The sequence below is a fragment of the Gorilla gorilla genome, chromosome 2 (genome assembly GCF_029281585.2).
Source record: "Gorilla gorilla gorilla isolate KB3781 chromosome 2, NHGRI_mGorGor1-v2.1_pri, whole genome shotgun sequence".
NCBI lineage: Eukaryota > Metazoa > Chordata > Mammalia > Primates > Hominidae > Gorilla > Gorilla gorilla.
In genome coordinates, this window is record NC_086017.1 from 179,121,799 (window position 1) to 179,141,587 (window position 19,789).

General features: G+C 37.6%; 1 protein-coding gene across 4 annotated transcripts in view; it reads right to left on the reverse strand.

Annotated features, from left to right (window-relative positions):
* Nucleotides 1-535: 535 nt before the first annotated feature.
* The window catches only part of GOLIM4 (golgi integral membrane protein 4), an 80,629-nt gene continuing 61,375 nt past the window's right edge, over nucleotides 536-19,789 (reverse strand). For 2 of the 4 annotated variants that reach the window (XM_019024724.4, XM_019024725.4), the window contains 8 exons: nucleotides 18,301-18,633; nucleotides 15,575-15,831; nucleotides 15,015-15,097; nucleotides 13,523-13,632; nucleotides 10,715-10,882; nucleotides 10,314-10,382; nucleotides 2,604-2,684; nucleotides 536-2,279 (listed from right to left, as the gene is read on the reverse strand). In XM_019024724.4, the coding sequence (XP_018880269.1) occupies nucleotides 2,130-2,279; nucleotides 2,604-2,684; nucleotides 10,314-10,382; nucleotides 10,715-10,882; nucleotides 13,523-13,632; nucleotides 15,015-15,097; nucleotides 15,575-15,831; nucleotides 18,301-18,633 (1,251 nt within the window). In that variant the 3' untranslated portion in view covers nucleotides 536-2,129. The remainder of the gene's footprint in view (nucleotides 2,280-2,603; nucleotides 2,685-10,313; nucleotides 10,383-10,714; nucleotides 10,883-13,522; nucleotides 13,633-15,014; nucleotides 15,098-15,574; nucleotides 15,832-18,300; nucleotides 18,634-19,789) is intronic. The other 2 variants (XM_004037973.5, XM_019024726.4) reach the window with 1 other exon arrangement.

Genomic DNA, 19,789 nt, shown 5'->3' on the forward strand with positions numbered 1-19,789 from the left:
CCACCCCCCACCCCGACTATATTCTTGGTACCAAATCCTTTGATTTATTGGTTGCACCAAAGTCACAGACTGGCAGAATAAATACTGGTGACATTTTATTTCTTGTCACCTCATTAACGTAGATCAGCTCAGGCTGATTAGTTCTCCTCCAGACATTAGTTAGAATGGCCCTGTAACTTGGTGCTATACAAAGTAGAATGGTTTGTGATTGTTGCTTTCCTAGGGGGATTTAAAGTTTTTCGTTTATTTTTTGTGTGTGCATGCACATGACACTCTCGTACGTTCTGCCCCATTTCTTTTTTCTTCCCTCAGAGCTAGCTCAAATAAACATCTTTAGCTCTTTCTTTAGAAAAAGAAGGGAAAATCACATGCCAATCCAAGTAGAGAAAGGTACAGAAAACAGAAGCAGGTGGGAAAAGTCACTTTATAATTCATTAATTTATATTGGTATCTCTTAAAATTTTTCTTTTTATGAAAAAGAAGTGAAGAATGTTAGAAGGTCATAAACTAATAAGAGACCACATAGTTTAAAAGATTTGCCACTTTTTTTTTAGCTTTATTGACTATTACCAACTTTCAGTATGGTTCAAATAATTAAATACTGCAACTGGGACATTAAAAATACAAGCTAATTTACCAAAATAATTGTATTCTGAATATTATGTACAATATTATACATTTTACATTACATAATGGGTTTTTATACATAAAGGCAAGATTTCTGATTATTGGAAATACAAAGTACAACTGAACAAAACATTCCTGTGCGTACATACACAATCACTCAACTGGAACAATCAAAACCATCTATGAGTGTGGTTATTAAAAAATAAAATTACATTCATACAATGGTAGAAAATGAAATGTTTTTATTAATTTGATTATTAATACAAAACCACACATATATGAATTATATAACCTAGTGTTATATATTTAAAAATCTTTATGCTTGCAACTGAAATGTCTCTACTCCAAGGGAAGTTTCTGATTTTTAATTTTCTTATTTTAAGGAATCTATTATATTCACAATGATTAAAATGCCTTACACATAGGCAAAAAGCAGACCCAATCCCAGCAAACAGAAAAACCATAAGAGTCTATCGTATCACCATATGTTTCACCATATAGTTTTGAAAAATAATCCTATTTGCAGTTTGGTATGTCTTCATATTTATACTTATTATCAAAGTGATTGCATATTGAGGCACAGAGCTTAAAGAGGAAATATATATTACTTATAGGGAACCAGACACTGAAACAAGACTATCAATCAATGGCTTCAGACAAAAAAAAAAAAAAAAAAAAAAAATTGAGAATGGGTGCTCGCATAGAAACACCACACGCAAACACTCATTAGTTTTTAACCAAGTCACTAGTCCTTCAAAAAGATGAATATGCTGATGTGTCCATACCTTGTTTGAACACTGCAATACCTGATTAAGACCAGAATACTGCCACATGAGTTTTAATACTCTCTCATTTTTAAATTCAATTCCTCTTAAACAGAACAGCTATGATTTTAAAGCAATGACATTTTTCTAACTGATCTGAAAAGTCTGAAAAACAATGTCTTTACAACAAAAATGGATTTCCAATTGTATGTCACTTTGTACACAGATCTCACTCCAGAGATACATAGACTGGTGAAAATTCTATCAGAGCTATACATAAAGACATCAGAAGGGCAGCAATTAGTAAACAGGCCATTCTCTTTAAAGTCTGCATGGCATTTTGCAGTACTCTCTGTTCTTAAATCCTGTATTTTATCAAAGGCAAACAAAGAACACCTGGGAACTGAAAGCCAGAAAGGTAACACGCTGAAACATATACAAAATCAATGACCTTTCCAACATCACATAATCTATTAAAAAAATTGGGACTTGGGGGCTCAGGTTTACTTTATTGTTTTTCTTCTTTTTCATGTTTAGCTTGAATATAAAAGAAGCTCTAGACCTACGTTATCAAAATATATTCATATAAATGTATGCGCATTTCTAATACAAAAGTTTTAAAAAAGTCTAAGTTCTTAATTTTTGTAATTAAATATCCTAGAGTTCAGTAGGCAGATTTATGTTTGAGCAGCTTGAAAAGAATCCGTTGGCTGAGCGTTGTCTAGAAATTGGGTGCAGCTACATTTCAGCTCTTCGATGCGATTTCTCAGCAACTGCAGCCCCGTCTTCTTCCTCCTCTTCTTCCTCCTCGTAGTGTTCCTCTCGGCCTTTGGGGCGGTTGTCATCTCGAACTTCCTGCTCTTCTCCATCATTATTTTTATCATCAGCCTTAAAATTAAAAGAAAAAAGAAAAACTAAGAGATAGTATAGAGTTAGTGATAAATAATTCTCTCTAAAAACAGGATGAAAAATTATTCATTTTTGGAGGAAAAAAAAGAAAGAAAAATGATATGTAAGCAACAGTGCTGCTGTCTCTCCTACTTTTCATGTTGTCACAACTTTTCCTAATTTCAGGTGGGCCTGTTAAATTCAGTGGTAACTCAGAGGTACCATTACCCACTGGTACCTATCCCAAATACATATATCTCTCCTATACACATGCACACCCACAAACACTCAAGTGCTCAATAGAAATATGTATCCCGGTCATACATTTTCATCATTTTCACCATAGGTCTCTTCAGCATTATGCTCCAGTTCCCTTTTTTTCTCTTCAGTCAAATCTTCCTGAACCTAAAACAAACCACATATATCATTTAAACACTTTTGTCTTTTAAGCACTTGCGATAATATATTTTGACACTGTTATCATTTAAACACTTGCAATAATATATTTTAATTTCCAAAAAGTTCACTCAAAATAGCAGAAGCAAAATTAAAGTAAATATACAATTGAAAAAATATGTCGAGGATTTATCTACTAGGTGTGAAGAAATGTAGAATACACCTATTACAAAAATCAATGTGATTGATCCTGAATGTAGGACTTTTCTGTTTGAATTTCTGGTTTATCTGAATAATGGTTAAAATTCCAAATATAAAACATCTGAAGACATTTAGCTTATAAAATCAAAAATTCTGGCCAGGCGTGGTGGCTCACACCTGTAATCCCAGCACTTTGTGGGACTGAGGCAAGAGGATCACTTGAGCCCAGGAATTTGAGTCCTGGGAAACAAAGTGAGACCCTGTCTCTACAAAAAAGAAAAATTTATAAAATTAGCTGGGCCTAGTGGTGCACACCTGTAGTCTCAGCTACTCGGGAGGCTGAGGCAGAGGATCGCTTGAGCTCTGGAGGTCAAAGTTGCAGTAAGCTATGTTTGTGTCACTGCACAACAGCCTCGATGACTCAGCAAGACCCTGTCTCCCCAAAAATAAAATAATAAAAGTAAAATTCCCATTTCTCTATATGGGAGAACTGTAGAAATTTGAGAGCTGTGACACAATGTAAGTTCTATGGAGGCAGGAACTTCCTGTCTTATTCAAGTCACTATCTAGATCAAGCTTGTCCAACCCGTGGCCTCTGTAAATCCTCTGCAAAGGCACAAAGGATAGACACCGCTGCCTACATACAATGTAGTAGAAATTTTATGTATCTATTCTATACTTAAGAATATATTTCTCTGGCTAAAATATCTAGAAAATAAAATACAATCATTTCAATTTCTTTATGAAATAGTATTGAACTCCCTCAAAAATTCCTCTCTCTCTTTAGTGTTCTAATACAACCTTTCCGTTTTAAGTAGTTTTCATTCATGTGCACTATTATTACTGTGTAAATGATCCCAATATTTATCTCAAAATGTAAACTAAAGCAAGCATCCAAATATTTGTGCTAAATAGTCTCCATTTAATGATCATATCTCACAGAAATACAGGGTAGGGCATTTTCTAACTTGTTAACTATTTTGAAAACCATACATATGCCAAAATGTTTAAGTCACTTGAATGCATTTCAAAAAAAATGCTGAACATCGGTTAAGTACAATGCAGTCTCCTAATACCAAAGAAAGTCCGATCTCTTCTAGGATCAGAGAATAAGATCCTTGAATAACACAAAAATCACTTATTTTGGTGGGGGGAGTGGAGGAGACTGTGGAAAAATCTAAGAAATGAACAACGGAAGAAAAGTATACAGATGCTATAATTCAGAAGAAACAAATTACGTGCTGCCTGAAGGTGTACAGCCCAGGTGAGACAAGAATGAACTGCAGCCTCACAGAAGAGCTTTGGACAAAACTTGGCCTGTCGAGAGCCTACAAAGGTGACTCTTCAAAGATACCCTGGGCAGAGCCAAACCATTGTGAACCTCTTCTAACCAGTCCAACGCCAGTTTGACCCACAGCCTCTAAACTAACCTCAAAATAAATACATTTTGAGGACAAAGGCATTGAATATCTATTGTATTCATATTTCCTGGTGGAATGAGCTAAAGACCTATCTTGTCTCACCTTATGGTTCTATCAGCGGTCCATAACATCTCCTCTGCCCATAGTCGTAGAACCTCATAGTGACATTCCACAGGACATTGGGATGAAAACAATGAAGTACTTACTTCAGGCTATCTTAAGGTCTGACTAATTGAAACGTCATTAAATTGCTGAAGTGTCCCTGTCAATTTTGATTAACAAAGACATGTCTTTTACAGCCTTAATAATGAAAATATATTATTTATAAACATTAAAATGTTGTAGTTGAGACTGGGGAAAAAAACAGCCTTCAGTCTATGCTGTATGGCAGGAAGACTATCTAAATCAGAGATCAGCAAACTTTTTGTGTGAAGGGCCAGATAACAAATATTTAGGCTTTCTTAGCCATAAGTCTCTCACAATACAACTTGACCACTCTATGTAGCACAAAAAAAAAAAAAAGAAAACAAAAAACTATAGACAATATGTAAACAAGCAGACATGTTTGTGTTCCAATAAAACTTTACTTATGAACTAGGCTGCAGCCTGTAGTTTGCCAACTGCTAACATATAATATGGAGTCAGAAAGACCTGGAGTAAAGACTTGGCTCTGCAACTTTTCTGACTGTATAAATCATAAGGTCAATTGCTTTGGTTATGAAAATCTTCAAGCACATGCAAACGAAGAAAATCATTCAATAAACCCCTTAGAGCCACCCCCAATGTTCAAAAGCTATTTCAATATTGCCACACCTGCATCATCTATCACTTTTCTATTTTTTACAGTGAATTATTCTTAAAAATTCTAGATATGTAATTTTACCTTCACGTATCACAGTATATATATCTAAAAATAAACAACTTATATAATCATAATGTGATTATCACACCTGATAAAATAATTCCATAGTAGCATCTGATGTCTCATCCATACTTACATTTTTATCATTGTCCTAATGCCTGTTTACAGTTGGTATATTCTAATCATGATTTAAAGGAAAAGAACACATAACATGGGATTCACTCCCCTTTTTTCCCTATTGCTATGGATTTGCAGTCGTGTAAAATGACCCACATTCTGAATTTATTTGCTTCTTTATATCACTTAACTCATTTCTCTAGTCTCAACATTTCCTATAAATGGAAGTTAGCATAAAAGTTTGAATGAACTCAGGTTCGATTTTAAAAATAAGGGTATTTCAGAGGTGATGGTGTATATTTCATATATTTTTTAAATCACATCAGGAGGCACACACATTTATTTGTCCCACTTTTAGTAAGGCTAAGGTTGGCCAGTGAGCTCAGGTGGTGACAGCCTGATCCCTTCATGGTAAAGTTCCCTGACCTCTGTTCATCTAGTAACATCATTCATTGATGACTGTTGCTTAGACCAATTGCTTCAATTAGGGGTTACAAAAAAAATGGTCACTTTCTATTTCCATCGTTCTGTCTATATTCACTAATTTCTATAAAGAACTTCCCCATATCAACTATATAGTTACTGTGCATGGTACACTTAATTACGGTAGCCTTTAAAATCAGACCTAGGCGAGCTCTAATCATGTTTCTAACAATAAATAAAAGCTATGCAACCTTCCAATTTTTAACTAATCCCTCTGAAGCCCAAATTTCTTATATGTAAAATAATAGCATTGGGTGAAAAATCAATGATCCTTAATTTCCTGTGTGTATGTGTGGTTGGGGAGTCATGGACCCTTTTAAGACTTTGGTTAGAAAGTCTTTAGCAAATGGGCATATATACACAGATAGGAGTTTCAGACTTCCCAGATGCCATCCACAACTGTCTGCCCTAGGACTATTTCTCTAAACAGTATGATCCTGAGCCGTCAGAATCAGCTGGTGGTGGGCGGGTGAAGGGGCACTTATGAAGAACTCTGCTTCCTAGGTTCCATAACAGATAAGATCAAAATCTCAAGGGTAAGGGTCTGGTCCAGAAATCTGTGTATGCCACAAACTCTTCAAGGTGATCCTTATTCACAGCAAAGACAAAGAACTATTTCCTTGAGTAATGGATGCTAGGTTATCTCATTAGTCTCTGGAGATGGGCTATAGAAAATTTAGCTTGTTTACCAGTTGTCAATATAATCTTATTTAGAGACCACTGATTTCAACGACTCTTTAGGGAACCCACAAATGAAAATTTTGTAATTTTCCACACATATAGAGAACAGACTCTTAGTTAAATACACATTATTATTCTAGTAATATATTACTGATATTTGGGGCAAAAGCAATGCAAACTCATCTGAAAGGCAGTAATGCCTTTAAGTAATGCTTCTCAGTAATGTAAAGGAACAAAATGATATGGAGGTTCTAACTGATCTTTAAAATATGACTAGAATAATAAGCAGAAGCCAAATGATATTCTTTTATAATGTAGACATACAGATTATGTCTCCCACAACTGGCCCTCTTAGCAACCTGCTAAAGCTGTCACAATGCTTTGTCAGATTTCCCAAACAATGCTTCTTGTTACTCATTTTTATCTACTGAAATATGTTTTAGGCATTTTAGAAATGAGCCTTATCTGATGACACAAAGTTTAATAAACGGCCAAATCCAAAATAAAACAGGTCCACTGAGAAGAGTCTGAAATGGGCTTTGGCTAGATATCCTCTCTTGGTGTCTATTAACACCTTTCTTTTACACATTGAAGATATTATGGGTGTGCCAGGGCAGAGAGCTGAGCCTCAAGTAGGTAAGAACAGTAGGATCCAAAGAGATAGATAGAATGTGATGAACAAAAGGCCTTCAGCAACATTAGCTATAGTGACGAACACCCCTTTAACAAGAGAGTTTCTTCCAATTGAAAAGCTTCTTGGCCAGGCATGGTGGCTCACACCTGTAATCCTGGCACTTTGGGAGGCAGAGGTGGGAGGATCACCTGAGGTCAGGAGTTCAAGACTAGCCTGGCCAGCATGGTGAAATCCCATCTCTACTAAAAATACAAAAATTAGCCGGGTATGGTGGCAGAAGTCTGTAATGCCAGCTACTCGGGAGGCTGAGGCAGGAGAATTGCTTGAACCCGGAAGGCGGAGGTTGCAGTGAGCCGAGATCACCTCATTGCACTCCAGCCTGGGTGACAGTCAGACTCTGTCTCAAAAAACAAAAAACAAAAAAAAAAAAAAAGAAAAGCTTCTTGACACGGTGATTCACAGGCTGGTAGTCTCATGTAGGTGTACGTACATATTTGGCCAGTGAAGGTGAACAAATGCCTTGTACTTGTTCTCTTCTGCACATTCAGATTAATCAGTTTTCAGTTACATTGAGGGAAATTAAAGTATTCTGATTTCTTGGTCATTTAATCTATATATTTTTGAACATGTAAGTAATTTTAAAGCGTACACGGCACTTTTTGGCAATGCCATAAATTGTCTTGTTTGCTTACAAGGCGATAAAACGTTTGGAATGTAAGCAACGTAAGGAAGGGATCATGCCTTCCACTCAAACAATCCCAAACAAGAAACAAGAAATGCTTTTAAGTCTTAGAAAGATAACACCACTGCACTAAGATAAAAGAAGGCAGAGTAGTATAAATTTCCTAAAATCATGCTTCTTTTGGGTCCTCTTAGAGGCCAAGTCTGTAAGTTTGATGGGCTATACCTCTGAACAGGTGTGGCCCAGGCAAGAGACAATTCTTCCCCAGGAGGTAATGCTGACAGAAATAAGTTTGTGCGCTGGAGAGGAAGGGAAGCGATGGCAGCTACAGGCCTTGCATTCTAGTGGTTAGCTGGGGCAGCTGCAAGACTCTAAGGTTAAATGGAGATTAAAAAAAAAAAAAAAAAAAATGCACAGTTCCACATTTCATGGTTTTTCAGAGTGCTTCCACCAATGAGGTTTCATACACATATGCACTTATAAACAATGCAGTATGTGTTTCCATATTCTATGTTCCCCTTTATTTTTCTCATTTTGCCATAGTCTGACAAGAACTTTGTCTCTATCACTAGTGCTTAAATGGTATTTGGGAACCACTCTTCTCCTCTCTCAAGGGAAGACCTGGGAACGACAGACAGAGGTGGGAAGATGCAAACATTAATCATCTCATAACCACACACAAAATTACAACACAACATGAACAAGGGACACTCGGGGGCAGAGAGGAAAGTTTACACTGGGAAGAAAAAAAGGCACGTGGGACTTCCACTAAGAGCACATGGAGCAACAGTTCTCAGTGATGGGGTGGTAACCTGGAGCACATGCCGGAGGAGGCCTGAACACTGCTTTAAGAATTTTTGGCAGGGAACCAGGTAAACAGAATTAGGACCTGGGGCCAGGTGCAGCAAGAGGAAGAGTCCTGTCAGTCCAGCAGATCTGAAGGGGATGATTGGTGGGATGAGGAGTAGTTGCTGAGTTTAGGCAGCACTCAGCCAGGGCAACCTCCTCTGTCTTAGCACCATTTCTCCTTTCCTCTTGCCTCTTTCTTCTCTTTCTACTCTTGATTCCTCTTAGATCTCAGGATTTCTCTCCTGTACCTTAACTGATCATAATATAAAATTGAAAAGGAATCAGTAAACGCTGGTTAAAATTTTATGTTTAATCTTCTGAATTTTTAAAAAGAAGCCAAGGTGAACTTTTCTCTTTTAATCCCTCAAAGATTCCTAGTACTGGACATAATAAAACAAAGTGGTATTAGTCTAGACATCCTGTTATATGAGAAGCCTGGATGAATATCTTTTTCTTGCCAGATGTCTTAATATTCAAGGTCACTATTTTCTCTGCTGCTCTCTTTCTGACAAGACAGCCAAGGGTCTTGATTAGGATGAGAAACCAAAGAACAAAAAGATCAAGCCAGTTAAAGTGCATGTTTATTAGAGATGTTGCCAGTGACCTTAAAGAGCAACATCCTTTTCTGTTTTCCTGTTATAAGCACAAATTTTATCATCAGCTCTGAAAAGCTTACAAAATCAGTAAGAACAAGAAAGCAGACCTAGTCGAGGGAACTGTGTGTGTGAGAGCACAGCTCATGATTTCTGCACAGGATCGCCAGTGATGGGGTGTGTCTGTTTAGTCTGCCATATGTCCATCCTCCCATGGGGTTCCCCATAGGGATAAAACCACACATTTGCAAGACACCTGGCTGAGAAGCAGCTCTGAACCAGGGTTTTAATTTGGGAACTACTTACTGGTCCATAATGAGACTAAATACAGGGTCTTGGCCTAATTTGTATCAGACTCTTAAATATTGCAGTTGTTTATGCAGCGGAATGCTGTGATAAAACGGCTACAACAAGCAGCATTCACCAATTACACCACATGCAGCACCACAATAATCAACTACGCCATCAGTAGCACCACAATAAACGCTACTTATATCTAATTAACAACAAGATGCCCGAAGTTTACAATGAAAAGCAAACTAAAATATTAAGAAACTCTATCCAAATGCATTTTATTCAGCTGAGCTCTTTACATCTTTTTCCTCCTCTTTTATTGTTAAATTTAATTAAGATACTGAATTCTTAAGAAGGAAGAGGCCAGAAGGAGAGACTGTAAAATTTACAAAAATGTTTGGAGGATAGACACTATGGGGTATTCCTGTGAGGTAGGCACTGGGGAGATGCCTGAAGAGAAAGTTACAGGGGCAGTCCAGATTCCCTCAATGTGCAGAGGGAGACAGGAGAAAATATTCTTACAAAAGATTGCACAAATCTAAGTCCACCATTCCTGGAAAGCCAAATGCCTTCTTAATTCAAAATTTCAGGTGAGAACCAAAGAGATGGATTCTATTACCCTGCTTTTGTTATCTTCTAACCAAATGTCTCCAGTGCCATGATCCATTTGTGCTTTAAACCACCCTTTCTTATCCTACTTAAATCTTTCTGAACATTTCTGTGGAAGGCATGTCAAAGTCAATACTGCTGAGGTTTGTTTAACAAGGTTAGTGTGTGTGATAGACCAATCTGATCAGTCTCTGGGATTCAATTCTTACTACCTCCTCTTCTGCCTCTTCCTGGTACTGTTCATCAACATTGTCCTCCTGCTGGTCTGGATTTCCTGCCATCTGTTGAAACAAAAGGGCAGGTTCATGTTACTGTACATCAGAGATGCCTTTTACACAGTACTCTCGGACAAAGAACAAGCATGCCACCATGAAAAGGGCACTTTCAAAGCATCTGTGGCCAGGAAACGATGAGTAATCATTTCCAATACAAAGCCCAGGATGTCCGTTACCCTCTCTCTCAGAGTACAGGCATATCATGTCATAAAGTGGCCTAAAAACCACCAAAGTGGCAAACCTTCCGTCAATGTGGAATATGACTAACCTTTTACATAAACCAGATGTTTCTTAAAATAGCCCAGTTAAATCCACCCTTCCTCGTGGCATCTGCTTACCACCAAATGTTCCTCCACTTCTGTATTCTCTTGCTTTTGATTACTTTGTTTTTGCTCTTCATTTTCATCTGGCAAATTTTCTTCTCTCACTTGCTCGGCTTCTTCAAATTCATCCTCACCTTGATTATTAGGGTCATCTGCTGGGTTTATATCTTCTACAGCTGCCCTCTGTAAAATTTTAATAAAAAGCAACTATCACTTCAAAACTGAGGATCAAGTTTAATTTCATTTGAAAAGGCTGCCCACTGGCAGAAAATGAAATTGTCCTTCCCTCAACTGTTCAGATCTATCCTTGCCAAGACTCACAAGAATCAAGCATCACACTGTCAAAAGAGAAAAACTCCTGCTTTACTTGTCAGAGGCTTGATGAATCAGAATGAGGTTCAAATAGCACTTCTTTCCTGCAAGTGATTTCAAAATAGTTCTCAAAATTCTACTGACACAAGTAATGTGAACAGAACTGAATAAACAAGAAAATAATTAATAAAAGTCAGAGGACCAAGTGAGGAAAAAAAATACTAATTTAGGTGGGGGATTTAGATGGGCAATTAACTCTTTTCGCTGCAATGTTGATTTTTATACTAACTTCCCTGTGCAAGCAATTTTTAACATGTCAGCAGGTGAAAAGTTGTTGATGGGAAAGAAGGCCCATACCAGAAAGGACCCATAAAAAGGATACGAAAAGGATACAAGAAAAAGGCTAATTCAAAAGGAAATGGTCATTTTCTAGTATGGATCCAATTTCTTTATTAACAATCACTCCCATGAAACAGAGAGATGTTGAACTGGCGAGGGATGGGAGTTAAAAAGGGCTGAGCTACCCAACTGCCCAATAGGGCAATATATCATGAAAAATGTCCTCCCAACTCATCTCCCAAATTACTGTGCTCAACAAAGGCCCTTCATATTATCAACTTTAGAATTATTTCAATTTTCCACTTAAGCTCCCAAAGCACCTTCCAAATAATACATATCCTAATAAAGATTTAGATTTTAGAGCCTGAGATGGAGAGGAACAGTGATGCTTGTCATGAGCTTCCCCAATCACTCCCAGGTCATCAATAGGACACTTACTAAGCTGTAAATGCTTCTAAGAGACAGTAAAGCCACAGAGTAGGATTTGGTCTCTATCAGTATTCTCCAGACAAGATTCTACTTCAATTCACTTAGGAGTCTTGAACATGTTTGAGAGTTCACTGCCGTCTCAGCTGATCTATTATCTGCACATCCCTGGCCATGAATGTTACTCTAGTGCAAATGACACTATTCTTGGGAACGTAGAGACTACCAAATTACCACCTTCACACTAAACTCTAATTAATCCACAATCTCTTGTCATATGGATTTTCTTTAGTGCACTATCAAAAATTTGTATGGAATTACAGGAAAAATGTAACATATTTTTTTTAGAAAAAAAGTACCAAATATCTTTTGCAAACATTCATAAAATTGACTAGCTCAACTCCGACCAAGTAACAGGTATGAATTAGCAGGCACAGTTGTTACGTTCAAATAAAATAGAAAAAGAGAGGAACAAGTGGGATTAACCATTTCTAATTAAAAGGAAGAATGGTACAAAGGCCAATGTTTCCCAGCATGTTCCCCCAAAACAAATAAACAGACGACAGGAAAGTAAAGGATCATACAGTCAAGAAATCAAAGCCTACAGCAGTTCCCAAACAAGTGACTGAAATGCCCTTCCTCCCACCCCATGCACATTTGCAGGCCTTTGTACACTTGCTTTCTTGCTCTCTCCTGGATAGTCTCTTGCTCTCTCATATGTTTCTGCTCTCAAGTATTTTGCTTTTTCCTGAAAATATTTCAGGACTAGGTTCCCTGGAGCATATTTTCAGAAATCTTGATGCAAGGAATGCCAGGGAAAGGTGTTCTGCCACATCTCAGTGCAAGTTAAGTGGAAAAGCTGTTTCCAGCAAAAGGGCTTTAAGTAGCTAGCAGGATGACTTTCTTGATGATTAGCAAGGAAATGGGTCCTCCTTTTAATCAGGGCTCATGTGATATAGCACAGACTGACTGTTATAAACATGGTAGTTGATCTATTAGCAAGAGATGACAGGGCAGCTAAAATAAGTTGTAAAAATCATCTACGCATACACGCAGGAACAGGCTCACTAAACATTTGCTTGCTTCACTTGTAGGCAGGGCCAAGGATCTAGCCCACCCAGCTGAACTGGAGGTCTCAGTCTTTTTTGGTAAACACAAACAACAATGCTGGTTATTAGATGTCTACCTACTTATATTATAAATTTTCTGTACCATTGCATACCTGAACAACTCTTCATGTCTCAGACCACATATCCTTATCCATATATTTATTAAAATGGTCACTAGACTGCTAAGAGATTACAGAGAGTCACACAAATACCTAACACTCTAGCAGACTGCTCAACATGCTCAGGAAGGGTTAGTTTCCTTTCTCTGGTCCCATCTCCAACTTCCACACTTGCCTTTTATTCCTCCTAGCTTTCAGAGTTACTACATATTTCAATGTCTCTCAATTTTGCTTTTCTAGGTTTTAGTTTTATTAATCTAAAAGTCATCAGAAAAAAAAAATCCTGGTTTTGTTTTTTTTTTCCCCAGAGCAACTTTTAAACCAGCTCATCACATACACGTACACCATGGTTTACAGTTAAAAACACTGCCCATATATAATTATGCAAGCCATTTTCCTTCTGGGCTGAGGATATAACAGAAATATCTGGGGCCGAAGGCTGGCGTCAGGCAAGATTTCAACTCTCTTTCCCACCTTATGAGTTTACATGTGTCAGGGGCAGAAGAGAGGATACTTACATCTGCCTCAGATTCTGGGTCGGCTTCTCGGGGTCCTTGTTCACGAGGCTCATGTCTATTACCTGGATCTCCTTCTGCTTCATCTTGGTGCTGGTTGTCTCTTTCATAGGCTAGCAAATCAAAGGAACTAAAATCAGCCCAAAATGAATCAAACAGAATTTCCCTTTCAACTCAAACAAAAGCCACCAGTGGACTTTTCTACAGACTACAATACCTCCACCTCTGTTAACTCAACATAAGGCCTATGTCCTGGCTTTTCTGAATAAAGTTATGTTCTCTTCACAGACTGTGTGTCTAAAGAGATGATATAGGTCAGACACTTTTCTTCTAAAATAAATATTTTTCACAGGAGCTGTAATTTTTCCCCCATATGCAAGAAAACAACAACAATCAAAACTCTCTCAATAAAAGAAAGCCCAGTTGATTGGACACTGCTGAAGAAATCAACTAATGTTTGATAATATCAGAGGAAGTAGCTGGGCTCCAAAAGAAGAAATTGATAGCTTCAGGAAATGCAAGGAAGAACTGCCCCATCTGTGGAGCTCAGAAACAAATATAGCCTATCACATGTTTTCTGATGTCATCACAGTAATGATGACGACCGCCACAGCCCAGAAACAGCACACATTCATACTCAGACATTTACTTGCTGCTTTTTGAAAAAATATTTAGATAAAGAGAATTGTATGAGCACAAAAAGAGAAGAACAAATCACTTTTTAAAACAAGTAAGATAGAAGAGGAAAGTTTAAGTATATGGAGTGTACTAAGCCTAGAGAAAATAATGATACGGGGTAACTTACCATCAGCCTTCAAGTGCACAAAGGGGTTTACTACATAGAGAAGAGGACAAGCCATTCTCTAGTCTTACTGATATGAGAACAAAAAAGCTTAAAGTGCCACATGGGGGACATAAGGAAAACAATTTCTTGACTGTAAGAGCTGTAAGATATCACAACGGGCTATTGAGGGAGGTTGTATGTAATCACTTTCTTTTTGACTTTTTAGAAAAAGATACACATCTAAGTGTTAGTGGTGCCAGAGAGACAGTAAGTTACATTCTGGTTCTATTATAACAGTAAGCAATATTTGATAAATTACATATTAAGTGCTTATCATAAATGAAAGCTACTATTGACTTAATTTGAAAACATTTTAAGGCAATGACGTGAGGACTTCCAAGGTAAGGAGAAAATGCAGATGTTTCCCAAAGCATAATAATCCTATAATAATTTGTCAGAAATATTATAAATATTTAGTATATAAAAAGCTTAAACTACAGGGAAAATGATAGAGAGGAAACAGATTATCTTGAGCATTTTTCACTACCAGCATGTACTGTTTAAGAGGATTAAGAAAAAGACACGATTCACAAATCTCCTTTGCACTTAGGTATGCATACAGCTCATTGATGTTATATAATATTGGCTCATTGATAATATACAATGTTATCAAGTAATTTATTAAAACATTCATCATCTAGGAAGTCTCACCACCTCCTTCCTCTTCTTGGATTCCCTGGTCCTCTGCTCCCTGAACGATATCATTATCCATAGCATCATAATGAGCTTGCTGCCTACAAGAGACACAAACATGATAAATCCAGTGGGACAAAATTCAGAGGCACAGTTTGACATAGGTCATTTATCTTTAAAGACAGTAATAAGTAATGTTTCTCAACATTTTTAAGAAGCCATGAAAAATTTTTAAAAACCTCTTATGTATGCAATTAGGTATAATAAAAATTCCAGATACACTTTCAAAAGGTATCTTAAAAAGATAAAATATCTTTTAAAGATAAAATAAAATAAAGTTGGCACAAAGCCTGCAAGGCTATTTGGAGACCTAACCTACCACTTTTGAGCAGAAAAAAAATATTATTTTTAAAATTAAATATTTGGTATTTAATTTTTGAGTAGCTGTCCTGCCTTGGCTATTTGAGCAATATGAGCCCCTTAACTTCATGAATCACAAATGCACAAAACTGTTTTTAATTTGCGTATGAAAACTGGAGCAGGGGCTGTCTTCGTTCATTGAGGAAGGGGAAGGCTACCGGAGCTGCTCTTGGTGCTGCGGCTGGCCCTCCTCAAGCTCAGCCTGCCTCTGCAGGGCCATCTCTCTTGCCAGCTGCTGCTGCTGCTGTTGCTGCTGCCGTAGTAAGTGCCCCTGCAGCCTCTGCTGGTGCAAAGCTTCCTGGTGTTCCCGCAGATGCTGGGCCTCCTCCGCCTGCTGCACTGCCAGTCTCTGCTGTTCCAACTGTTCCTCATAGGCTGATCGGAATTTGATCATTGGCTTGGCTGAAGGGTATACCTAGGGTGAAAAAGAGTTGGTGCAGAGCAAGAGGGGTTAGCTCCTCTGGGTTTTCTCTTCATTTGTTTCTCTTGACAAACTCAGGAGGCAGAGCTGGTTTATTAACGACTATTTGTCAGGTGAACTGTTATTATACATGAAGTCCAAAAACTCCTATTTCCCAACTTTCTCTGAATCACCCTTGGCTTTTTTAGCAGCTGATATTTCCAACTGCTGGTATTAAGGCAGATTTTCAATGTGCTCCCTTCTCAAATGGAACAGAAGGCACAACAGAAGATAACAGTTTCAAACTGTAAAATTTATGCTCACAAGGCTCTGATATAAACAAGTAGTTGGTAACTTTGGTAACTTTACATTAACTGGGCAATCTGTGACCTGATGCTATGCCTAAGGCTTTTTCCATGAACAGTTAAAGACCGAGGGATGCTAATTAACTCTAGTAATGTATATACCAATCCCAGGCTAAGCATAGCCAAAAAAAAAAAAAAAAAAAAGCCACATTCCAGGTAATAGTGGAAAAGCAGATATTCAATTTTTTTTCAAAGAAACTAAGAATGGCTGAGAAGATGGTGCCTTCTGATTAAAGGCAAATCTGATACAGCAATTCTTAAAACTCTGCTTCCCTGAGATATTATCTCACCCCAGTTATAATGGCTTTTATCAAAAAGGCAACAACAAACGCTAGTGAGGATGTGGAGAAAGGGGAACCCTCGTACACTGTTGGTGAGAATGTAAATTAGTATAGCCAATATGAAAAACAATATGGAGGTTCCTCAAAAAGCTAGAAATAGAACCACCATATGATCCAGCTATCCTATTACTGGGCACATATCCAAAAGAAAGGAAATTGCTATATTGAAGAGATACTTGCACTCTCAGGTTTATTGCAGCATTACTCACAATGGCTAAAACATGAAATCAACCTAAGCATCCATCAACGGATGAATGGATAAGGAAAATGTGGTACATATACACAGTCACAAAAAAGAATGAAATCCTGTCATATGCAGTGACATGGATGGAACTGGAGGCCATTATGTTAAGTGAAAAACTTCAAGCACAGAAAGACATACATTGCATATTCTCATTCATGTAGGAGCTTAAAAAAGGGATATTGATAAGACAGAGTGGATTGGTGGTTACCAGAAGCTGGGAAGGGGGATGAAGAGAGACTGATGAATGGTACAAACATATAGTTAGAAAGAAGGAATAAGACCTAATGTTTGGTAGTTCAGTAGGGTGACTACGATTAACAATAATCTATCTTATATTTCAAAACAGCTAGAAGAGAAGAATTTGAATGTTCCCAAAATAAAAAAGAGATAAATGTTTGATGTGATGGGTTATCTAGATTTGATCATTATACATTATATGAATGTTTCAAAATATCGCATACTCTGAAAATATATACATATATTATGCATCAATAAAAAGTGTCTGTATCCCATTGAGCTACTACCCATCCTCCCTGCCATACCCCAACTAACAAAAGCACACACAATTCTCACTTAAGGAAAGAGGTAGAGGGTTGGGAAGTAAAGCTGGTAGGGAATTACTTCCCCTATTGGGGAAGGACACAAGACTGGAAGAAGCTTTCTGAGGTTAAGTTTGCAACTACCTAAGAGGGCAACTACAGAGGTCTTCACACCTGCTTAGCCTAAAGCCTCAAGCAGCTTGAAGTCTCAAAAAATCTGAGGCCGAATAAAACTTCAGAGTTATAAATAGAAGGTGATCCACATCCATGTAAAGGCCAGGTAACCTACTATTGAGAATCAGTTTAGAGACAGTAAAAGAAAGGCATCTAGCTGCACTAACTGTTGGTTTAAAAGAAGAAAGGGTAGAGTTTTCTTTTAAAGCATCATTTATAATAATCCTGGCCATTTTTTTTTTTAAGGAAGGGAAAAGTCTTACGTGTAAGTGGCGTGTCCAGTAAGGGATCCTGAGCAGAGGCTGTTTAGATATGCTCACCTACTAGTAGAATATCTCCAAGTAGTAAAATCAGATTTTTGATAATTAAATAACCACCTTGAAGGTGAATACAAAAGGCAACATACTGACAATAAATGAACAGGGACAGGAGGACACCTGATCATAGAAAATGAGACTTTTCTCTGCCTCAAGATGCTCAAGACAAAACTTGGGTACAAGCTGGGAAGGTGCCCCATCAGGTACTCACCTGTCCTGCTCTATTAAGGTGATGTGAGAATGAATCTCTGACTGTGTACAACTGACAAAAAGAAGAATGCACACATACAACAGCTGTGCTCTCTCATCACCAATCATCTTTCTGAGGTATGCGAATAGCTATGCTATTAACATTACAAGAGAAAACTTAAATATGAGCATATAATGTTTAGTAGAATCACTCACATTTCTATTTTAGAGATTGTGATATATTACCTTAATATGTAAAAATAAAGCCAGGTTTTCCATCCCAGTACACCATACCAGAAGCAGGTGACCTCATACCTCAGCACGCGCGTGCCCTTCCAGGAGGTTGGCTGCTTCTCGTTGCTCATGCTGCTCTTTCCACTCCCGATCCTGCTCCTCTGGTGATGGATCGTGTTCCTCCTCAAGATGTTCTGCTTGCCCGACCTGCTCCATTTCTTCCTCCTCCAGGGCCTTTCTGTGCTCCTCTTCCACCTGATGCTCCTCAGGTTCTCTGCGTTCCACTTCTTGTTGGATTGGCTCTGGGGGAGCCTGAAATTCTGCCTCCTTATGGGTGGGAGCGTAGAGTTTTGTGTCTTCTGCTCTTCCAGGAACTGCTTCATGGTTCTGCCACACATCACTATTTCGAGACACCTAGGCCAAGCACATCACTGGGAATGACACTCTTCCATTTCAAAAGTAATGATGTAATTTCTTGATTTCCATGTCTATGGGGCATGGGGCTACAACAGAAGAAGGTGTCTAGAAATATATACAGTCCTGGCTTTATGGCTGCAATGGAGTCACTTAAGTTTCTTACTGTGTAATCTCACTTATAAAATAGAGATAATATAAGCAAAACTTCATCTGTGAAGAATACAGTAAATAACCTGGAAAATAAAACCTCCAAGTAACCAATATCTCAGAAGTACTCTAATTCCTATTTTCCCTTAGAATAAAAAGGAACAAAACCTCAAACTTCAAGTGATGAAATGTTTACATAATTTTCTTCAATGTAAATTTTGTTTTCAGTAATTATTTGAAAAGAGAAGGATGAGATAAAATTGAGGAGTTGGGTTTAGTTTTTACTAGTTTGGTTTACTAATTTAAAAAAGAATGCCATTACTAATGAACATCCATGTTAGTTCAACATAGTGCCTGTTAAACAAGATACAATAAAATATTTTTAATGTATTAAAGTAGTAATTCTTTGTAAACCAGCAGGACTCTTTTGTAAACATTTTTTATTGCTAATATTGAAAACCCTGAGCAGAAAAAGAAGAAATGTCTTTTTCAGAATATCCCTCCTCTAAAATTAGTTGACTCAAATCAGTTCTCCCTATAAGTTTCAGCGATCTCTATATGATCTGCACTACCTGGAAAGTGAGGAAGAAAGAGAATATAGTACATCAACAGAAACAAACGTCACCCTTTTTTTCTCTTTAACCTTCAGAAAAAAAAAAAAAATCTTCTTTGGCCAGATTGCTCTCCCAAAATTGAAATAAATGTGAAATCCTATTCTTAAATTAGCAGAGATATAATTATCAAATCTGAGAAATTGGACTGTATTAATAAACCGGGGAGAAAAGTCCTTTCTCAGACATTTGAGGACAACTGGAGTTGCACATTCCACCGACATCCTCACATATCTGGCAAGTTTGACATAATACTGCCCTGGCTTTACAGAAAAATATTTCTCTAAAGAGCTCTAAGTACTTTCAAACACTTGTCATTTATCTTCACAATATCCTAGCGAGGAAGGTTAGTGCAGATAACTCCTATCTCCACCTCAGAGATGGAAAAACTGAAG